The following is a 24,501-nucleotide window of genomic DNA, read 5'->3' on the forward strand; positions in this document are numbered from 1 at the left end:
TGGATTCCTAATATCAGGATCTTTTGTTCATCCCGTGTCTTTTCTGTCTAAAGTTTGCCAGAGGTCTCTGACTCCCTCTGTTTTTGTGGTGGGCAAAACTCCTCAGAATCTGATAAATGTGGTTGTGGTAATATGATGGGTACCAGTGGATTGGTTACCACCAGGGACACTAATAATATTCCAGTCACAATTTATGTATGTGTTAGGTTTATAAGTCCAGTTTTGCGGGGAGAGTAGAACTGGAGTGAATAGTTCCAGCACTTTGTTTGTAGCTGCATCAAATGCATGAACAGATGCTGATCTTTTGCTGCTTGCTCCAAGCAGACACTGAGAGGGTTTCTCTGAATAATTCTTCTGTTCTCCCATTTGTGTTCTTCTGTTCTCTCTAGCATTGGAGATTAAAACTCTTCTTCCACCATTTAGGCAGTTGGGCAGGTTTTATTATTATTATTATTATTATTATTATTATTATTATTAAACTGTCAAGTCAGACATGCAAGAATTTAAACTTGATTTATAAATCAGTAGATACTTATTTATAGGTAGAAATACAAGATGAGATTAACTTGTATTATTATATCACATGTGTTCAGAGGCTTGCATTAATTCATGTAATAGCAACATATGTTATTGGAATTTTCAGTTATATGTGTGTTTTGGAAGGAGTGGAAAAACCTCCACAGTTTAAGTGAATTATTCAGTAAAAGTAAATAAATATAAAAGTTCCCTTCATGTCTGTGCAATGATGATATGAAACATTATTATATAATTAAACAATGGAAACTCCAGGTAGGAATATCAACAATGTAAGAAAAGATAGATTGCTACTTACTGTAGAGGTGACACATTAAGTGGCAGACAGGCACAGTTAAAAGACACTTACACACAAGCTTTTGCCCACATCCTCTGTCAGGAAAAGTGAAATGCACACCATTCGTTCACATAAGCAAGCACACCTCATGCACAATGCATTCTGTCCCAATCTGTCAGACTTGACGGTCAAGTTTGCATGAGGTGTGCTTGCCTGTGTGAATGAATGGTGTGTGCTTCTTTTTTTTTATTTTTCCAGACAAAGGCTGTGGCTGGAAGCTTATGTATGAGTGGCTTTTAATTGTGACTGTCTGAAACTTAATGTATTATTAAGTTAATGGCACAGTGTTCAAATTTGTGATTATAATATATCTTCAAGTGTAATAATGTGAATGAGAGATAAGACATTGTTCAGTAACTGATATTGCCTGTTAAATATCAAATTCATTATAACTTACATTTTTTGTAACATTTATGCTGATCAATTACACACCTGAACAACATCAGCTGTATTATAGATGCATAGAATAACTATAAGAAATGCCTTGCACAGTTATTAGTTGCTGTCATCCATGGCAGGCAACTCAAAATACATTGATTACCTATTAACTAAAAAGGTATATTGGTGATGGTTTGCATATGTACCCCACAGTTATTGAATATTTTCTGCTGTTCCAGCACCTCAACCCATGGTGAAACCAGATTTTTATGGAGTTGTCAATGGCCAAGAAATACAAGTAATTCTACCTCAAGCTTCAGAAGAATATGGGCCAATTAGCCATTATTATTTGATTGTGGTACCTGAAGACAAAGCAAATCAAAACAAGAATCCTGACCAGTTCCTTACTGAAGATGTAAGTGTAACTGCTCCAAGATATTGGTAATAATTAAACAGAAACAAATGTAGTCACAATTCGCATTTAATTCATTAGAAACAAGTCTGTAAAGGGAGTTTTTCTCCTGTGGACCCTACCACTATGGGTCTTCTAGCTTGTAGTACTACATGACTCTGTCTTATACTTTTTGTAATTATTAAAAATTTAGCACTCAGTAAATGGCTCTATTGATCAGTTTATGATGTTGCAAATTTCTTGATTATTTAGACCAACTCCGATTATGTGTGCATGTTTTGCCTTATTATACCTCCATTAAGTCCATGATCATGCATTTACACACTTTTCCTATCCAAATTTCATGCATACAGATTTTATTTTGACAGCTTCCTGTAAACAATGTGAATGAATTCAGGAGATTTTATTGTTAATTCTAATAAAAAAGGGTATATTTGCATAATGACATCTCATCAGATCTGAAACAGTGAACATTAAATACTGGAGAATAATGTTTCCATTAAACCAACTGAAACTTTGCTCATATGTTTAAACGTCATTACAAGAATTTTCAGACAATTGTTTGTGTAAAATGCAATGCTACAATGGGAGGGAATGTCAGCATGTGGAGAATTCTGATGTGGATAATTTTTTACATAAACAAATGATGATTAAATAACAAAATTTGTGTGTTCACATAACTGTCCAAGATATTGTTGAGAAAAGAGTCCAACCCTGTATAGTAGTACATTATCTTCAAAGGATCAAGTAGCTCCAAAATTTGAACATAACCATAAAAACATAATTCGAGAACTGATGACCCAGTCTCAATGAATGCTTCTGAAAAGCATCCTAAAGAAGACTTTTATTTTATAGTTATGATGTTAGAGCCAAAATCCCATTCAGCAGACATAGGGCAATGAATCATTCAGACATAAGGGCAATGGTGGTATTAGTGGAGTACATATATTGGAGCAGTTATGACTGCCACATTTGGGAAAAAATCTTGTTTAGTTCAAAAACCATCCTATTAATATGACTCACATATTTAGACATGTTTCAACCATATGAGACAGTCACTTTTAAATTTTATGGCACTGAGGTCTTAGTCTCACTGTGAACTGTACATTATCATATTTTAGTAAGTGGTAATACTTAAGACCATTCAGTTTCTTGAATATTAATGTGACTGTGTGGTGCCAAAGTACTTGAGTAATGTTGTTATTGGTACTTTTTATGGTTATGTACCTCAATCAGTAAATATGGAATCCTTATAGGATGACTTTGTTGTAGATCTTTCTGTCCATTAATACCTTTATTCTCAGGAACAAGTTGAGATATCATGTTGAAATTTATATCTAATACTAATGTTTATGGTCCTTGGCATTGTAAAAAATTTAAGATTGTAAGTCAATGCAGTCAAAAGATACAGCCGTTTGTGTCATATATTTTGAACTCACGAACTATGTACAGGACGACACAGAAAAACAGGAACATTTCCACTATCCATTAAAACTAGAAGTGATGAAGAAAAGAAATTGCATTCATAGTAATTGAAACCTTACAACTCATTTTTTTTTAATTATGACCTTTGGATGGCATCCTCCTGTACAAATACATTTGTTAAATCTGTTGTTGGGATTCCTCATTGACCAGTGCAACATCTCAGCTGGGATACTGTGAATTGCATCCCGAATTCTCTGTTTTAATTCATCCAGGGTTCTTGGACAAGTCCTGCAGACTTTGCTCTTGAGGTAGACCCACAAGAAAAAATCACAAATGGATAAATCTGGTGATCTATGAGGCCAGGGAGTGTTACCGAATCGTGAGATCACATGGTTGCCATTGTTTGCCGTCCAGTGTGTGATGTTGCTTCATCCTGTTGAAACCAGGCTTCTTGAACATTTGGAAAGTTGGTCAATGCAGGAGTAACAAAAGTTTGTAACATCTCCATGTAATGATCAGCTTTGACAGTTATTGTGTTTCCTTGTTCATTTGTGAAAAAATACAGTCCGATAAGCCTATGTGATGGAACACACACCATACTGTCACTTTACTAGCATGTAAAGGGCGCTCATGAATGTCATTAGGTATTGTGTTTGCCCAATAATGGTAGTTCTGTGTATTCACATAACCTGTGACATGAAAATGTGCCTCATCTGACATCCAAAACTTGTTCTGAAATTCATCATCAATGTTTATTTTTTTTATCATTTGTTGACAGAATCCGAATCGTAACCAGGAATTATTGTCCTTCAATTGTTGCACCATCTGTAGTTTGTACGGATGAAATTTTAAACCGAGATGAAGAATTCTGCGAACACTCTCCCAGGGCATTCCAACCACTGCACTTGCTTACGAAGTGAATGCCGTGGGCTCCGTAAGACAGACTTGCGTACAACATCAATGTTCATTGGAGAATGCACATTTCTTGGTCATCCTGTTGGTTTCTTCTTGAGGGCAGATCCTGTCTCTTCAAAGTTATTAGTCCAACATTTTATCGCATTTCGACAGAATGGCATCGTGATGTCCTAAATTACAAAAAGTTGAAACTCCCTCTCCGCCGCTACCAAACCATCATTGTTTTTATAAAACACTTTTATGGCTAACGCCTGCTGTTGTCCATTCCACTGATTCACGACTACTGAAATAGTGGACTGTTTACTCGCTAACTGTCACGTACCCACAGTGTTGCCATCTGCCCGTTGCTGCCACTACACATTTGAAACATTTCCATTATTCTGTGTCACCCTGTATATACATAATTTGGTTCCTATTCACTTCAGCTCCTCTATAACACTTGTCTGGTTTTCTGTGGTCATTCTTCCTTTTGGCTGACAAGGAAACTCGAGCAGTGTTGCATTTTACCTCATTTTTAATGTTTTAAAAGCTGTATTCATATTTGTCTCTACTTATAATAATGATGCTGATAATCTGTAGTTGAGTGCCCTTAAACCACCAATAATCACCCATCCTGAGTTATGAGAATGAGCATTTATTGAACACTCCAAGAGTTTAAATTTAATAATACATTCTTCTCCAAAAAATCTTTATAAAGATATACTATTTGTTTGTCATGTGCACCAAAGAATCATGTGGAGAGGAAGTTTGAGCACTGGATGAGAGCTATATATAATTATGTTCCATTACCAGTATCTTGTAAAACATTATGAAGCAAATGGGTTAGTATTGCACTAAGAATTCGTTAGTTTGGCAATAACTATGATTGTAATTATAGTATTTCTTTTGGTTTCAGCTTATATCTAACAAAGGAACAAAGCCTGAAAGAGAAAATGCGCCATACATTGCTGGAAAATTCTCCCTTCGTAGCATGCCATATACTTTTCATCTCGGAAATGGTGAAACATATGAAGGGTTTGTTAATCGGAAATTAGAACGAGGTAAACGTTATCGCATTTTTGTGAGAGCTATTGTGGACACTCCTCAAAAGGTAGGCTAGAACATTTCACAAATTAATGATTTATCATGTTGTCATGTTATATTATACATATTACTATACAATGTTACCCTTTTGCAGCACCTGTACACATCAAGCCCATTCTCTGAATATTTATCATTGGATATGCGTGAAGTGCCTCCAGGGGACCCACCGTTAAGACCAGATCCCAACATTCCTCCTGACAACTCAGATGTATCAATGAAGAGCAACACTGAAGAAGCAGGCATGGTCTGGGTCATAGGTCCTATTATCGCTGCTCTTATGCTGTCCATCTGTTTCATGTTGCTGTTTATTATTAAAAAGTGAGTAAGTCCAAGAGGTAACTTAAGGTTTAGTATGACATCTCAGTAGTAGTGAGAAAGTAGTTATTAAATTATGATTACTTGTAGCTGTAAAAAGAATATGAAAATTGTGGTATCATCACTAACATTTAATATACTAATAGTTCTCTCAACCTGGTGCACAGTGCATCCAATTCAATATACAGGGTGATTCAAAAAGAATACCACAACTTTAGGAATTTAAAACTCTGCAACGACAAAAGGCAGAGCTAAGCACTATCTGTCGGCGAATTAAGGGAGCTATAAAGTTTCATTTAGTTGTACATTTGTTCGCTTGAGGCGCTGTTGACTAGGCGTCAGCGTCAGTTGATGCTAAGATGGCGACCGCTCAACAGAAAGCTTTTTGTGTTATTGAGTACGGCAGAAGTGAATCGACGACAGTTGTTCAGCGTGCATTTCGAACGAAGTATGGTGTTAAACCTCCTGATAGGTGGTGTATTAAACATAGGTATAAACAGTTTACAGAGAATGGATGTTTGTGCAAAGGGAAAAGTTCTGGACGGCCGAGAACGAGTGATGAAAATGTAGCACGCATCCAGCAAGCATTTGTTCGCAGCCCAGGAAAGTCGACTCGCAGAGCTAGCAGAGAGCTGCAAATTCCACAATCAACTGTATGGAGAGTCCTACGAAAAAGGTTAGTTATGAAACCTAAACGTCAACTACCCGAGGTGATGGATCGGCCGCCAGGCAGCCCGTGACAGAGCACTTCATCACTGGCCTCCAAGAAGCCCTGATCTTACGCCCTGCGATTTTTTCTTATGGGGATATGTTAAGGATATGGTGTTTTGGCCACCTCTCCCAGCCACCATTGATGATTTGAAACGAGAAATAACAGCAGCTATCCAAACTGTTACGCCTGATATGCTACAGAGAGTGTGGAACGAGTAGGAGTATCGGGTTGATATTGCTCGTGTGTCTGGAGGGGGCCATATTGAACATCTCTGAACTTGTTTTTGAGTGAAAAAAACCTTTTTAAATACTCTTTGTAATGATGTATAACAGAAGGTTATATTATGTTTCTTTCATTAAATACACATTTTTAAAGTTGTGGTATTCTTTTTGAATCACCCTGTACTTGGCCACAGCTATCAAAATAATTTTGTTTTGTTAGATATTTAATAAAGGCTGCACTTTACTTCCATGTAGTCGATAATATGAAGTAAAACCAAAAAACTGTGAAGCAAGAAACAATGTGCAAGACGGTAGTGATGTAGAGAAGTGAAATTGAGATTATTTGTTTGATACTTTGATGTTGTTATCTTACTGCACTCAGCATAAGTCTGAATAAATTATTAATGATGAAATTTTTGCATACATTCCCTTTAACATAAAACCTAAAGATGCAAAATTTGTGGCATTTATACTTGTTGTAAACGATGTAATTAAGTTTTTGCAGCATGAAATACTTGTCCTTTATTTTACAGAAGCATACACGTTTTATAATATAGTGTGAAAATTTCAACTTTGCACATGTTGACTCATACATAATGTTGTACATGCTCAGAATTCCACTGTTTGCAGACGAAGGCAGCCTTGTAAGGCTCCTGACCAAGCAGCAGTAACACGGCCTCTTATGGCAGCTGATATTGGCACCAGCCATGCACCAACTGATCCTGTTGAAATGCGCCGCCAGAACTTTCAGACTCCTGGTATGATTTCACATCCTCCTATACCAATCTCTGAGCTGGCAAACCACATTGAACGTCTGAAGGCTAATGACAACCTAAAATTCTCGCAAGAATACGAGGTAAATCTACCAACTTCGTCTACAAAAACTGAGCAAAATTCATAATCTTTTAGAAGTCTCATAATGCTAGTAATAGAGATGTGAACAGAAAATTGTCAAATTGTCTGGCGCCTTTAATAGATAGCAGCACTTTAGTATCATTGGCTAGCAAAGTAGTAACACATGTACTGTCATTCTGATTAAACATGCACTTTGTTAACTTTTCTGACAAGTGCAAACAGTAACAGAAGCACTAGAAAATTAAAATGCTATTACAGGTTGAGGCAATGTTGTTTTTAATCTTATTGCTGTGAAACATTGTACAGAAAAAAAAAATCACACTCACAGCATATTTATCTCCATTACTGATACCGAGAATTTCTTCACTTACATGGAATTTTTTTCCAGTCTATAGAGCCAGGACAGACATTTACATGGGACCATTCCAACATGGAAATTAATAAGCCAAAGAACAGATATGCAAATGTTATTGCTTATGACCATTCACGTGTCATCCTTCAACCATTAGATGGCATTCCTGGGAGCGATTACATCAATGCAAATTATTGTGATGGCTATAGAAAGCATAATGCTTATGTAGCAACCCAGGTAAGTTGTATGAAATGACAATTATTTATTTGACAGACAGTTATTACACAATCAACAGTGAAAATAGCACAGTTTTTAGAAGTTTACAAATGACTTCATATCTTAGTGTGAAACAAATTTAATTGTAAAGAATTTCATATGTAATGCAAATGCAAGAGAATACTGAGTGACAGTGCCCCATGCTTTGCGCTCAATTGCATGGATACTTAAGTAACAATAAAAATACTATTTCAGACACATAGTTCAGTGAAGATCAACATTTATCTCTCATATAAAGTACATCTAATTTTTGGAGTTTAGAATTTGAAATTCTTGCAACTGAATCTAGATACAATTCCAGCATATCTGTTGCAAATAAATTTGTTCAGCAGAACATAAAACATTAACTCAGTAAACAAAAGATAGAAACCATATCTACAACTGACTTACACTTTTACTGTAAAGCAAAAAGAACTACATTTTTCTGCAGCATCTGTTTTCAGGAGACTTCCATCAGACAAGCAAATAAAAACAACCAACTCCCACCACATAATGTGGTTCAGTGGTTAAGACATGACTCTTGTTTGGGCTGACTGAGTCTCAAATTACAAACTGCCAATTGTGGTTTAGTATTCTGAAATTTCCTTTAATCAAGTCATATGAATGCTGGAACAGTACATTCCCAATATTTCTCCAACTCAGCCAGTGCTCCATCTCTAATGACATGAACATATTATAGATATTGAAATCTATCATCACTTCCTTCACAATAGATAGTCCACTTTGAAGGATTTCTTTGTAGTTTCACCCTTTTAAACAAGTAAATAACAAAATACAAATTTAAACTATTTTTCACTGTATGATATTATCACATAACTAGTATAACGCAAACATGTAAATTTCTAAGCCATACTGTCATGATTCTCTGAGCTCTTTGAACACATTGGCTGTACCAAGATCTATTAATTTTCAATTTTGAAATATTTAATGTTAATATAGCACAGCATTTCACTTGCTTACTCACAAATTAACATTTTAGGGTCCCCTTCAAGAAACATTTGGAGATTTCTGGCGGATGTGCTGGGAATTACGTTCAGCAACAATAGTTATGATGACAAAGTTAGAAGAGCGCACACGTATTAAGTGTGATCAGTACTGGCCTTCACGAGGGACAGAAACATATGGCACAATGACTGTTACTATCAGTGATGTTCAGGAGTTGGCAACATATTGCATTCGTACCTTTCAGATCCATAAGGTATGCAGCAACAGAAAGTTCTTCTTCTCCACATTTTGTATTTCTTATAAAGATCTTTTGTTCCTAAATGGCAACAAATGTATAATATTAAACTGTTTGTTTGTCAGGGTGGCCACCAAGAGAGGAGAGAAGTAAAACAATTTCAGTTTACTGCTTGGCCTGATCATGGTGTCCCAGATCACCCAGCACCTTTCTTACAGTTCCTACGCCGTGTCCGAAATATGAATCCCCCAGAGGCTGGTCCAATGATAGTTCACTGCAGGTATTTGTCAACTTATCCAACTGTGCATTATAAACATGCAAATTAAAACCATTTATTACGAATTTTGATACATGACGCATGCCAACTTTTTGTTTCCAGTGCTGGTGTTGGACGCACTGGTTGTTTTATAGTTATAGATTCAATGCTGGAGCGACTGAAGCATGAAAAAATGTTAGACATATATGGTCATGTAACTTGTCTCAGGGCTCAACGCAACTACATGGTTCAGGTGAGTATGCAAGAGCTTATTGATATTATGTTATGTTCACAGTGTAACTACTTTTAATTAAATGTGCTACAAATTAATTGAAAAATATGTACTTTTCTAATATCTTTTGATGTAATAGGCTGTTTTTGTGCCCTGAGATCATACACCATTTCTTCTCAGCAGAAGAATACTGCTATTTCCATTCTTCCAGTTCTTCCTGCCTGACAGTATTTTTCGTCATGAATTTACTGGTTCCTGCATTTGTGGGGCTTATTTGCTATGGAGATTCTAGTTCACAAGCTAAGGAAGATGACACTACCAGCACATTATCTTTTATGTAAATACTTTACAAGTAAAAGAGATCACTCACCAAGCTGTAGAAGCATTGAATCGTTGATGTACACACAAAAAATAATGAAAACTCTGCTAGCTTTTGGAATAAATCCTGTGATAAGCTAGAGCACAATATAGGAGAAAGAGGTGTTAGGTGCATGGACTTGTCATGTGATACATGGACACTGGAGCCGATGAGATGAGGCACACGAAGATGATGTGGAGGCTTAGATTGGGAGGGGGTGACAAAATAGAGGAAGTGGAAACTGATGGTTAGAGGATATGAGGAATCTCCACATCATCTTCATCATGCGACACACCAGGATATGGGGAACATCCGCATCATCTCCATGAAGCGACACACCTTATTGGCTCTGGTGACTGTGTGCTGCATGCCTAGTCCATGCACCAACCACCTCTCCTTCTGTGTTCCTATCTTGCACACTTGCTGCCTCCCTTGCAGCCGACAGCTTCCATCCCCAACTGCCCCTCCTGATTTCTGGCTCTGCCTCCCAACTCCCCCCCCCCCCCCCCCTCAACATCCCCACCGCAGCCCACCTATCAAACTGCAAACCCAGTGTTGTGCACCCAGCCAACACAATACAGGTGCACTTTTACAGTGCTTCTCAAAAGAACCCTGTCAAATCATAAAATAAGGCAGATACTACACTTCATGTGGCACTATCTCACTGGCCTTATATTATGGAGGACTGTCGTATTAATACAAGTTCTGTAAACTTTTTTGACTTCTTTAAATTTCCACAGATTTTGATGAAATAACACATGGACTACAAGCCACATATTGTTATTGCTGTTTTTTTATACCTAGCTTAATAATTTGAGAGGGTAAAGATCACTCTTGGCACATTAACAGTCTGAGGAAGCTCTGGAAAAAACATTACCTGGTATACCTTAGATAAAAGCAAAATATAAAATCACAAACATATAGATGTTAGTTGAAACACTGTCGGCTACAAGGGACTCAAATAAACACGGGAACCAAAATAGACAATAACAAAATAAGACTCACAATATGTTTTCAAATATTTCATCACAAAGAACAGTCAAACCCGTTGTTACAGTTGAGGACGTGATGTAGTAATTAATGCAAGTGGCATTGAAAGGCAGCCAAAATTCATAACTAAACAAGACCACTTCGACTATAGAGCATCTGTTTTTGTGTTGTATACTAAATTTAAAAGTTAGTTAGTATCACTCTGAACGTAATTTAGTGTGCATTGCTTGCACAGAAAACTCTTCACAGAAACTGGAAAAGAACACACAGGCCACACCCTTTTATAAAAAAGCACTAAAATTTCCACCAGTGTGTTGTATGGTGATTGATTAATAAAGTATTTTGGCAAAATAGAGCTACCAGTTTTTTCTCATCGTAATTAGAATGTAAGAAAGGAGACAGAGAGAGAGATAGAATATAGATGTAAACTGACACTGACATAATTAAAATAACAACAACACTGGTTCCTAATCCTGTTTCTTATATCTTTTCAGACGGAGGACCAATATATTTTCATTCATGATGCACTACTTGAAGCGGTAATTGTAGGTAATACGGAAGTTCCAGCTCGTAATCTGCACACACATATCCAGAAGCTCATGCAGACTGAGCCAGGTGAAAATATTACAGGAATGGAACTGGAGTTCAAGGTGAGCATTAGCAGCAGCTCTGAAAAATAGTGCAGAACTTTGTCATATGGCATTTGAAAACTCTTGAAAAGATGACTGCTGTGACTAATGCATGTTAATGTTGGCAATTAAACTTTTTGCAAAATGTGCTAAAATTGAAAGGCAGCTAAAATCAGCTATTGGAGTGTACACATTGCCAAGAGAGACCCTCAAGCCAGGCTGTTTCATCATATTGAGAATTTTCACTGTTCACATAAATGCACTGAGGTCTAACAGGTAACGCCTTGTCTATTGGCAGCTTATTTCTGCTTCAGCATTCTATATGCACAGACATGTATATCAATGAGGAGTTAGAAGTATTATTTGTATATGGTTAATGTAAAGGAAATGCTGCTAGGCCAGCATGGAAGTAGAGGGTTATCTGTTCTGATTGCAGATGTCAGAAGCACTTGAGAATACAATCTGCCACGAAGCCCCACCTATGCAGACAGTATGTGTCAATGAATCACCACAGCATATGCTGTTGTATTAGATTAGATTATGTTCCATAGATCCGTGCTGAGGAGATCCTCGTGGATATGGAACATGTCAAATTTTTTTTTTAAAAGCTGAAATAACAATACTAATAGTATGAATATATACAATACAGCATTTGTTTCTATTAAAAAATTCGTCAGTGGAGTAGAAGGAGCTGGCCACTAGTAAGTCTTTCAGGCTCCTTTTAAACTGATCTTTATTTGTAACTAAATTTTTTATGTTTACTGGCAAGTTATTGATGATGAGTGTTCCTGAGTAGTGGACCCCTTTTTGAACTAAAGTAAGTGCTTTTAAGTCCTTGTGCAGATCATTTTTGTTCCTGGTATTGTATGTATGAACTGAGCTGTTTGTTGGAAAAAGATATATATTATTTAGGACAAATTTCATTAATGAGTAAATATACTGAGAGGCAGTAGTTAGTATACCCAGTTCTTTGAAGAGGTTTCTACAGGACGTCTGTGAATTTACTCCACAAATAATACGTATTACACGCTTTTGGACTCTGGAAGCTTTTGTTTGACTTGAAGAGTTACCCCAAAATATTATACCATATGACATTATGGAATGAAAGTAGGCAAAGTATGCAAGCTTTTTCATTTTTATGTCGCCTATGTCTGCTAACACTCGAATTGCAAATACAGATTTGTTAAGGCGTTTCTGCGGTTCTGTGGTGTGCTCTTCCCAACTGAATTTATTATCAAGTTGTAATCCCAGGAATTTAAGACTGTCAACCTCTTCTATCTGCTCTTCTTCGTATTTTATGCATATGCTGGGTGGAAACCTCTTACAGGTTCTAAATTGCATATAGTGAGTCTTTTCGAAGTTTAATGTCAGTGAGTTGGCTTTAAACCATTTATTAATATCCATGAAAATGTCATTAGCAGATCTTTCTAGAACTACACTTGACATACTATTTATTGCAATACTTGTGTCATCTGCAAACAAAACGAACTCTGCTTCTGGCAGTGTAACTGATAAGAGATCATTAATGTACGCAAGAAAAAGCAATGGCCCTAAGATGGATCCTTGTGGGACACCACATGTAATTTCTTCCCATTCTGATGATGACTGATGACTTAATTCACTAGTCCCTTGCACTGACACCCTTTGTTTCCTGTTAGGGAGGTATGACTTGAACCATTTTGCAGCACTGCCCGTGAAACCATAGAATTCTAATTTACTTAAAAGGATGTTGTGGTTCACACAAATCACAGAAAATACCTGCTGCTTGTAATTTGTTATTTAATGAATTAAGTACATTTTCACTGTCTTACGATCCACTGATATAAGGTTTATATAACTCTCAAATGGCATTTCCAAATATGTTTCTCAGCCATTGGGAAACAGTCTGAGCACATGCTTAAGTAACATGTAAAGCTGTGTTTTATTAAGAGAAGTGTTTAGTTTGTAGATGATGGGTGGTTATGGGGTCATTATGAGTAAAATGGTTTGTGCATTGATTGTTATGCCATTTGATTACAATTTTGATTATTACCTGTAGTCACAGTTGTCCAACAACTTGTGATTTCCCTTTAAGAAGCATTCCAGCATTTCCAGTCGAGCTAGATAATCATTCCACAAATATAGAATTTAAGATGGTAGTTCCTTTTGTCTGTGGAAAGGGGCCATTTTCATCTCTGTTTTAGTTGAGTGGTGACAAGTAAGTGGCCAAGAGCAGCCTTAACTACATGGTGAAAATGCAGCTGTTTCCGCAAAAGCTGTTCGCTTGAACCTGGGAAAATAGACACATTTGAAAGTTTTTCCTAAGCCTCTACAGTTAGCATGGCCATTTACAAAAATCATAGCTTACCCTCTGTCTATGTCATAAAAAGAAGAGCCTAGAGGAAATAAATTTTACACTACAATAACTGATTCCAACAGCCTTGCTTTCCAAATTTTGCACATCCCTCAGATACTTCAGTGAAAAGTTTCAATGTGAACATTAACAAGAGTTATATCATTGACTAGTATTTTCAAGAGGTTTCTATTGCTGCTTAAAACCATAATGCTCCTTTAGAGAGAGAGAGAGAGAGAGAGAGAGAGAGAGAGAGAGAGAGAGAGAGAACATACTTGCTTCAATGTCTTTGGCTGATGCAAAAGTTAAGAGGGTTAACCACACTACAAAATTATGTGCCCCTCTGCATACTGTCATTTGGCAAAAACCTTCAATATCTTGGACCATTCATGAAATAAAAGAGGTGTTATGTATGCAACTCACTATGTATATCCCTACTCACGAAATAGACACGCTGAGCAGTGAACAAAAGTTTACCAATCAGAAAGTGCTCATCTCTGGAACAATAAACATACACATTCAACTGTTTCTCTCTCAATACCACACTCATTGTCAAATGTTAGGTGACAGTGTCAGGACGCAACAGTGATTGTTGTGTAGTCTATGTGATAGCTCTGTTAAAGGACTTTGTCTGAAAGCTAAGCCTTTGCTCCATGTTTTACATGGTTGTTCATTGTTCAGCACGTTCTATGTTTGATAAACAATCTGTACTCTTATTCATTAACTGCTCAAACAAAGTTTTTCACCACCTTCATATCTGTGAACATGTACTGGCTTAGATTCAATACTTTGTTGCTCTACCTCACATGTCATAACACACTCGGACCGTCTTTGGCAAGCCATCAACAAAGTGGCCAATATGTTGTTGTTTGAGCTTGTCTTTCTCTTCAGTGCAAGTTGTTCTTTTGTCATCTGGGGTGTGAGGAGGTTTATGTGACAACACACTATTCATTTCAGCCAATTCCAAGCACTCTCAATCATGTTCATGTCAGAAGAAACTGGAGGCCTTCCATTTGATCACTTTCTGCTTCCTAGATGAAGATGTTCATGAGTGGGATGCCATTTGCCTGTGCATTATCAACATAAAAGACAAACCAATCATGAAGATGTTGACTGTAGGGCTGAAGAGTAGCTTGGAGAACAGCCCTGAAATTACCACTGACAATGACTAGACATGTTTGATATTTATGCACAGTACCGGTCAAAAACGTGACTGACTCATCTCCCCGCTGAACCCTGCTGGTGGCTGCTACTGCCTGGCTGCCTTTACACTGTTCTACAACAGTTGGCAGGTGTTGGATAAATTCTTCACTCATTGCTAAAGGATACTTGATGCTATTGATCCAGGTTCCCTTTCAGCTGTTCCCTTTCCTGCCTTCTTTGTTAACTATGCTGCTGTGTAGTTTATGCTGTTTTTCATGTGCTATGCCTAGAGGTACAGTTGATTGTGTTGAGGCAGTTCCATACTGTCAGGGTTAACACAGCTCTTCCAGTTGTCTGCAAAATGACAGCTCACTGTTCTGTTGCATTCTCCTCAGAGTACCTTATAGCCGTAATTTTTTGGTAGTGGTCATCAACTGGTGTTATTGACCACAGCAGACACTACATAGCAGTTTTTCAGTGTTTCGTATCACACAAAGGTGACTAGTTGTTTGAACATCATCTTTGTGATGCCAGTGTGGTGGGAAACACACCATACAGATGATCCTTTTTGCTGGCAAGTTACTCTTTGTGCACAGTCTAAGCCTGAAGCGATCCTCCAAGACATGTTGACAGAACTGAATTAGAGACACTATGCCCTCTACTGAATTGCACTGAGAGGACTCATTGGCTGTACATAGCAGTTTCTTGTGGTCAAAAGGGTATTGAGAAAGAGGTTTTGGATAAAAAAAAAAAAAAGAAAGAAAGAGAGAGGTATGCAAGTCATGAGATTGTTACAAAACGTTTTTTGAGCCATTTATCTCCCTCCATTCTGGATTTTACTTTTATGCTTATTAAGCCGAATATGATTATTTCTATTATGAAAAGACTAAAATCAGATTCAGCTACTAAATATTATACAGAATTGTGGATTACAGTGTAAATGAGAACATTATTATTGATTGCAATCAAAATATTTTTTTTTTTTGTCATATTTGCAATGTTTCCCTCTGTACAACATGTGCATATACAAGCAAATTCTATTCCTTTTTGTAGAAACTGTCCAACATCAAGGCTGATTCAACACGCTTCATCAGTGCAAACCTGGCCTGCAACAAGCATAAAAACCGCCTTGTCCACATCTTGCCATTCGAGGCCACTCGTGTTTGCCTAACACCAGTCAGAGGTGTTGAAGGATCTGACTACATAAATGCTAGTTTTATTGATGGCTACCGATATCGTTCAGCTTATATAGCCACTCAGGGTCCACTAGTTGATACGACAGAAGACTTCTGGCGCATGCTGTGGGAACATAATTCCACAATTGTTGTAATGCTGACAAAGCTTAAAGAGATGGGAAGGGTATGTATTAACTTTTTATATTACTTTTTTCTGAAATACAGTAACTCACATTGTATAAAATTATTGTGTATTTATATTGAAAGTTGTTAACATTATTCAACATAATTATGCTATATTATGGGACACTAATGACAATATCAATGACAGATTTCTGATCAGATTCACAGTACACTATCAGTTTTGTACTGTTAGCTTCTCCCACAGATATCAGCACAGGATCAAGACTGCTTATGATAGTCACACCAGAAGTATAGAAGAAGTGTTGCATTTTTAAACTTTTTCCTTTTCAAAACACTCACTCAAGTTGCATTTTCTGAAATACCTCTGTGAAGACTCCTGGAGATGCCTCCTTAGCAAGACAGTTCAGGAATGTTACTTGGATGGAGAGAGCTGTTTTCACTGACTAAAAATATGTTTGCACATGCTGTTCTTCAACTTCTTAAATGGAATAAAACTGTATACACATTCTGGGTTTGGATACTGAAGTAATTGGTAGATGAATTAGTGGCGGTTTACATTGGTTCCTGCAACAGTTTGTCTTTGTTGGTAGTTTGACAATGATCCAGTTCAGTTATTCATCAGAACTATCCATATGACATTCATTCATGCACATTACTCAGGTAACCTTGGCTCAGCATTAACCCATTACTGGTCCATCAAAATATCACATGTTAAGTGCCTAAAAAGGAATGTTAAGTGCCTAAAAAGGAAAATTCCATTCAGCAAACCAATAAAATCACAAAGGGCTAGTCAGAGAGACAAAGCACCCAGTACAGCCAAAAGAAGAACAGAAAAGATATAACAGTACTCCTGATTCCAGGTGGTTCGTCAGGGTGGGGGTGCATGCAGGTCATGTCAGCTGACAAGAAATATACAAATAAGATAGTAAAAAACATCCATACCCTAAAATTCCTATCCTGGAACCACTGTGGTTGGAAAACCTGCTCAATGCACCATCCAGCTACCATCTACTCAGCACTGGCACAGCATGTAACGTTAAAGGCAGACAAAAGTGTGAAAGTGCTTATATGATATCATCAACTGATATTTGTTCTCTACAATGCTTTCTGCACTGGAATGAGCACCACAGAACTGGTAAAATACACAAGTGGATACAGATGAACTGTCTGCCTTGGACATATCCATGGGGCTTGCTATATCACACACTCTATTTGGATCCTACAACCTAGCATTCCCTGAATGCTTGATATAGGTACTTGTTCTGCAACATATTTCTCTCTCCTAAACTCAATCTACATTATCCTAAACCTCCCCTGTCCTGCATCCTTCCATTGGTATTTGTGCAGTTCTCTCTATCTTCTGTTGTGTTATATTCCTCATAGGTTCCCCTCTCCTCATCTGCTTATTGTAGTTCATTTTTACTATGCTTTCATGTGTCATTTTCTGTCTTTCTATGTGTATCCACCGTTGCTTCTTACTCGACCTGAAGCAAAGTCAACATAGCATAGAAGTCAACATAGCATAGAATGCTAAGCTATGTGCTGGCACCTACTTCCTCTGATACATTTTCCTTCTACCCTTTTTGTAAAAGATTAGTCCTTGCTAGTTTGTTTCTGAGTGACATGCCTCCCACCCCTTCCAACCCTTTCCTCTTTTCTCCTCAGAAGCATAAATGTGTTGTTCCAAAAATGCTATGAGTGCTATCAAATGGTTGTGCTTTTCTATTGGTGGCACTGGGTGTTGTGCCACAAAGTACTGGGCAGCTCAAAACATCAAAAATACTACTTTGGTATCCTAACATCATTCTATATATTCTGTACCTGAATCCTTAACTTTAATCTCCAAATTGCTGTAGAAACTCACTAACATATTGTACACTCCTCCATATTAGCCTGTCATTATTTCCTGTCCAGTTCCTGATAAATGATTCCAAGACTTTACAGTACCAGTGATACACTTGTCGTGGAACCATTTTACCACTTACCTCAAACTTTCCTAAATGTACGCACAGAGTGAAAGAAGTAGCAGTGAGAATAACTATATTATTTGGCAGCTCCAGCTGCCAGCTGTATTTAGTAGTCTACTCGCATGACCACCACTGATGCCCCTAGTCACCAACAACCTTTTGTAGCATTCTGCAGTTTGTTTTCAGTGCAGGAAACAGGCCACTGAAAGTGTTCCTAAGTAATTGCTCATCAGACTATTCCAGATATGAATTGATTGAATTTTACATGACACTTGGAAACTGCTAAGATTCATCTATATGCTAAATAATAGTTTATACTATATGAAAGAAAAACAAACAGCATTAGGGGCACCAAGAAAGTGCAGGCAGGGGCGAAGGCGTTGTGCACAGTGAGGTATGGGTTGGGAGGGAACAATAGTGCAGAGGAAGAGTAGGAAGAGGAAGACTGTGGAGAGGACCGTGGGAGTGGAGAGTAAGGAAAGTATATTCGTGGATCAGGGGCTTGCTTGCCGATACCGAGGCAGGGAGGACTGCAAGATCAAAGGGTGTATTACAAGGACAGTTCCCATCTACATAATTCAGATGGTTTGGTTTTGGCAAGAAGGACCTAGGTGGTGGATTGTGAAGCAGCCACTGAAATCGATCTTGTGTCGGCACCATGTTTTGCCACTGGGCAATCAAATCTGTTCTTGACAATAGTTGGGTGGTGGCCGTTCATTTGGGTTGATAGCCAATTGATAGTCATACCAACATAAAATGCTCTGCAAAAGTTATAGCAAAGCTGATAGCACATTCTACTACAGTCCAGTCACAGTGTATATAATTCTAGTCATCCTCCAGGAAAATACATCATCATCATCAATCTCCTTATTGTGAAATGTTGCACAGCAAATGCAGAACATGAGTTGTTGTGTCTAGACCATACAGCCCAGACACAATGCTGTAGCCGATAGGGCACGCAAGGCTAACGCAGACGGGCGTGAAGTCTGGAACATGAGACTTATAAATGCACTAAAGAAAAATACGTAGCTTTTTTAATACTTAACTTTATTCTCTTGTTGGAATACATCTCTCCTGCATACTCGTAAGCTATTGGCACTGATACAAATGGCGCCTTGCTAGGTGGTCGCCATTTAACTTAGCAGAGGGCTATTCTACTGTCTATCTCTCGGCAAATGAGAGCAAGGCTTAGCACGTCCAATCGCTAGCTATGTTGTCCGTACAACTGGGGACGAGGTCTCCTCAGTCTCTCGAGACCTGCCTTGTGGTGGCGCTAGGTTTGCGATCCCACAGTGGCGACACGCGGGTCCGACATGTACTACAGGACCGCGGCCAATTTAAGTTACCACCTAGCAAGTGTGGTGTCTAGCGGTGACACCACATGAGTAATTCACTTTTACACGATCTTAGGTCTCTTGTGAACAGGAAATGCTGACCATAAATAAATATCTTCCCTCTATTTAGTTTGTATGAATGACAGTTCACAAACTTTTAGAGTTAATTCATTTTATTATTTCTTAATTTTCATGAAATAACATTGCAATATATATATAATTGATAATATAATGGGGTTTGTCCCTGCCACAGAACAAATAATTTTATAATTTACAAAACTGTACCAAGTAATTAGATATCTTAAATTGTCAATTAGTCTATGAGTTGGTAGTAGCTGTGAATAAAGGTACTTAACAGATTTTTTTTTCTTTTAGGAGAAATGTCACCAGTATTGGCCGAGTGACCGGTCAGTCCGTTATCAGTGTTTTGTTGTTGACCCAATAGCAGAATACAATATGCCTCAGTACATACTACGAGAATTCAAGGTTACTGATGCCCGTGATGGTAGTTCTCGCACCATTCGCCAATTCCAGTTCATTGACTGGCCAGAACAAGGTGTGCCAAAGTCTGGTGATGGTTTTATTGATTTCATTGGCCAGGTGCACAAGACCAAAGAACAATTTGGTCAAGATGGGCCAATTACTGTTCACTGCAGGTATGTCACACTCATAATTATGTCAGTATATTGTACAGAAATGACATCTCAGTTACTTAAGGGAAATGTCTTAATCCAGTGAGTAATCCTTTGTTTGATTTCCTTGTTGTGTACTAAATTGTAATATTCTACTTTTTCAGTGCTGGGGTAGGCCGTACAGGTGTATTCATTACACTAAGTATCGTTTTAGAAAGAATGCAGTATGAGGGCGTTGTAGACGTCTTCCAAACCGTTCGGATCCTACGAACACAGCGCCCGGCAATGGTTCAGACAGAGGTTTGTATATACAATCGTTAGAATGATGTAAAGTGTATGTTAGCTCTATTATCCTTGAAAACATAAAAGCCAATACATACGTAATTGTTTTGGGCTCCAGATTGCAGACAGAAGGTACAAGCCCTCTAATAAAGTACTAGTTACCTGTGATAGAACATAAACCAAGTATCTTGGTCCATCATATAGCATCCAAATTGTAAAACTGAATTGCCCTTAACAGGAACTACTATTGTACTCAGTTGAAGCGGCAATAATAACATGATTCCTCTCTTACATGATACTTACTGCCAGTGTCACTTTTCAGTTCACTCTGCTTATATTCAATGAAATTAAAAACTTTGCAAATCTCTCTGGATGCAAAATGACCCAAGTAGGCCATTTGTGTGATATGTCTTTAACAAACATTTCTACAGGGTTAAGTTACATCCTTTGTTTTCATTGGCAGAGATCATATCAGTGTGATTGAAACTACTACTTAAGTTTTTACCAGCCAATACCATTAATGTACAAGTAGTATTTTTCATCTTTGTGTAACAGTATTTTCTTGCATGCAGATCTTCATTGAATTAACCTACACTCAACATAAGCCAAGTCGAAATCCTTCTGAAAATGAGGCATTTAAATGTGTCAGGGCACTCTAATAAATAACTATTAAATTTTTGGTGAATGTATAGGGTTACTTTTAAGTACTACCAGGGTAGATGACTGCACAGTACAGAAAATAGAGATACACCAGTGGATAGAATGTCTTTCCAAGTTTTTAACTTACATTACAGTTGCTCTATATGGGCTTCGTAAGGGACACGGCAAACATCAATGTGATAGTCAAACTCTGGCCATACACATCCCAACACATCATGCTGGATATCAGTGACCACTTTTCCTTCCTTGCAACTCTTTCAAATTACTTGGCAGTCTAGACAGGAACAAAAATTATTTGACATAATCCCTTAAGAAGAGTTAAGTCTAGCAACCACGAGGGCCACTGAAGAAGAGGAGAAGCATAATGAGAAGCACATCCAGTCCAATTTAATGTTAGGCAATTCAGCTTTAAGATAATCATGAATGTCTGAAAGAAAGTGTGATGAATTACTGTCTTGCTCCAAAATTGACTCTCCAATGTCTTGGGGTAATTGTGGCTGCCAGATCTCCTGGTGCATGAAACTGATCAGTTTTCCTCTCAAAGAAAAATGGTCCATGAACTTTTGAAGAGGATATGGCACAAAAGACATTCACTTTACATGAGTCACAAATGTGTTCAAAATCATATGTGGATGTTATGCATCTAAAACAGAATGTTATGACATGTTACCTTTCCAGACAAATGAAAGATGGCTTTCTTACAGAAAAACAACTTCTGTGAAAAACCATATTCCTCCACTAGCCACTGTAAGTCATTGCAAATGTCTGGATGAAAGGCATTGTCCAGAGTAGTCAGTACGTGTAACTGCAGCTGGTATGAATTTACATGCATACATTTGTGTGAATATGTCTGACAGTTGACTTTGGTACCTGCTATTCTCAGCTTCCACATGTCACTGATTTCTTTAAGCTCCTGATGAATGATTTCCACACACATTCCACCTTCTCTGTTGACTGTCTTGGCTGGCTCATTTCTTTTGCATCATGTAAGCAACTTATCTCATGAAATGTTTTGTACCATCAAGGACAAGTGGCTACAAAGCTGAGAGAGCCCATAGGGTGACATCATATTACATACAGAAGCATTGTCACATAAAACTTACAATTTCCCTCTGCATAGGAGAAATATTTCATATTGTATTGAACACAAATATGAAAATTAATACAAAAACATTTATAAGTGGAGATCGTGATAATGTCAGCTCCCTTTCTCCACATAAATATTGACTGTGACAAGGTTCAAAAACTTATGATTTTTTATTTTAAAAATGAAAGAGAAGTATATTAGTCTACTTCACATAGTTAAGATGTTCAAGAGGGAACTTGAAGAATAAAATAATATGAATAGAGCAGGCAGCGGCCAGCCAGAGATAAAGAAAACAGTATGGAGAAGACCATCACCTGGAGGGAAAGCAGTCAACACAGAACAGAATTATAATTAAGAATGTGACCACTGAGAGATACACACAGAAAGAAGATGAGTAAGAACATGGGTTCAGAATGTACTAAAAAGTAGAACAAATTGAAAGGAATTAAGTGGTTAGAGTTGAGGGAGGGGGGTGAACAGAAAATAGATGAACACACAGGCAAACATGAGTAATTAAGATTAGGATTTAACACCCCATTAATGGTAAGATTGTCAGAGACTTAGTACAAGCTGAAATAGGACAACAACTGTTTGTTTTGCATTTGTTAATTTCTCAGGTAGTATACTTGAGTAGTGATACCCTTTTAATTTTGTGATAGTCCTACGTAGAAGTTTTCCACTGCTCATTTTCAAATTCTATAGCTATTACTATTGAAATTATTGTTACTATTATTATTTGTTATTAATGTTGACTGTTATAATAAATAGCTGTTTTTAAATTCATTTCATTTTGTAAATATTTACATGCCTTTTTTCCCACCAGGATCAGTACCAGTTTTGCTATCGAGCTGCATTGGAGTATTTGGGATCATTTGACCATTATGCGAATTGACAGTAACACCACTGTGGAACATGATGAGAGACATAGCAGTCAATGGCTGTTTATTTAGAAAGATGAGTAATAAGTAGGGTTTGAGTATGTTTGTCCAGTAAAGTTAGCAAGAGAAATAACTAAGAAAAATTTTAAGGGCGGACAATATTTTAATGATGCCGTGGTGAAGAAAATGAACATAAATACTATAGCTGTTATTGTTCTCCCACTCCATTTGCTGGAAAACATTGACAATAATTCGACAACTCTCCAATTTTCTGTAAACTTGCTGTTTTTGTTTTCGCATTCATCTGTTATTTTACACATTTGATTTACTCTGAACTGGATATAATATCCAGATACTGCCTCAAGAATAATATTGAAACGTCTCTTACCTGTGAACGGACAAACTTTTTTTAGAGCTTTGATGAGTGACACAAACTTAAACAAGTGGAGTGTATGTGTGTGTAATGTGCATGTTACTGAACTGCACATCATCCCCAATGTCCCAAAGTGCCATCATCATGCAAGCTGGATGGCATAAACATTTTCCATGGTGCCTACATAATGAAAGATAATTTCCCAAATAAAGATTTAGAAAAAGAAGAATATGTGAGCAAAATGGGAAAGCGCACATTTGTCGTACATACAATCACTGGGGACATTATTACCAATTTCCCCTCTAATTTGAAACCTTTCTTTTTTTATTTTTATAGTTCCAAATTTCATGTATACCTGTGTTGTTTTGTAGGAAATATATGTGCACTCAAGTGTTCATTTCTGTTTTGGTTCATTGCCTGTGAGGTGTTCATAAGAGAATTGTGTTATGATGTAGTTAGCATTTATATAAAAAGAGCCAAATTTGTAAACATTTCCTACTTTTTTTACATTATAGACATGTTTTCTATATGTGTGTGTGTGAGTGAACCTTTTCGTTATGTGTTTTTAAATGTGACTCTAAAGCAGAAATATTATGACTGCTATTATTTTTTATTATTGACATATCATAAAATTAAAGAAGAAAAAGAAACACCTCAAAATGTATAATATGTATTGTTTACTTTTCTGTAGACTTAAATAAGTACTGATCATTGTATAAGTTTCCATCTTTTTTGATTTTTAATGTTTTCCATTGACAGTACAAACAATGTGTTTTCCCGCATTATTGATTGACATAGTGCTCTCTTTTTAATAAAACCAATCAAACCATGTTTTGTACACAAAAATTATTATAATTCCTGATTTTTAACAGTGTGCTGACCACACTCTTATAAAACCAGAAGCACATGGCTATCTTGCAAGGTGAACAAGGCACCATCAAATTGACACACAATTCAAGTGATCCTGCTTACTGTGGGAAAGGGGGGGAGGTGAGGGAGGGGGGGGGGGAATTATCCACTGTGCTTACTTAAGT

At 37.3% G+C, this 24,501-nt stretch overlaps 1 protein-coding gene across 1 annotated transcript in view; it reads left to right on the top strand.

The window, feature by feature from the left end:
• Positions 1-24,296, top strand: part of LOC126252140 (tyrosine-protein phosphatase Lar) — a 555,880-nt gene extending 531,584 nt beyond the window's left edge. Inside the window, exons 20-32 of the mRNA XM_049953007.1 lie at positions 1,489-1,664; positions 4,897-5,091; positions 5,179-5,402; positions 6,963-7,188; positions 7,576-7,776; positions 8,795-9,013; positions 9,121-9,275; positions 9,375-9,504; positions 11,326-11,481; positions 15,989-16,294; positions 19,931-20,211; positions 20,352-20,487; positions 23,040-24,296. Coding sequence (XP_049808964.1) covers positions 1,489-1,664; positions 4,897-5,091; positions 5,179-5,402; positions 6,963-7,188; positions 7,576-7,776; positions 8,795-9,013; positions 9,121-9,275; positions 9,375-9,504; positions 11,326-11,481; positions 15,989-16,294; positions 19,931-20,211; positions 20,352-20,487; positions 23,040-23,108 — 2,474 coding nt within the window. The 3' untranslated portion in view covers positions 23,109-24,296. The remainder of the gene's footprint in view (positions 1-1,488; positions 1,665-4,896; positions 5,092-5,178; positions 5,403-6,962; positions 7,189-7,575; positions 7,777-8,794; positions 9,014-9,120; positions 9,276-9,374; positions 9,505-11,325; positions 11,482-15,988; positions 16,295-19,930; positions 20,212-20,351; positions 20,488-23,039) is intronic.
• The last annotated feature ends 205 nt before the right edge of the window (positions 24,297-24,501 follow it).

This window comes from Schistocerca nitens, chromosome 4 (genome assembly GCF_023898315.1).
Source record: "Schistocerca nitens isolate TAMUIC-IGC-003100 chromosome 4, iqSchNite1.1, whole genome shotgun sequence".
Lineage (NCBI taxonomy): Eukaryota > Metazoa > Arthropoda > Insecta > Orthoptera > Acrididae > Schistocerca > Schistocerca nitens.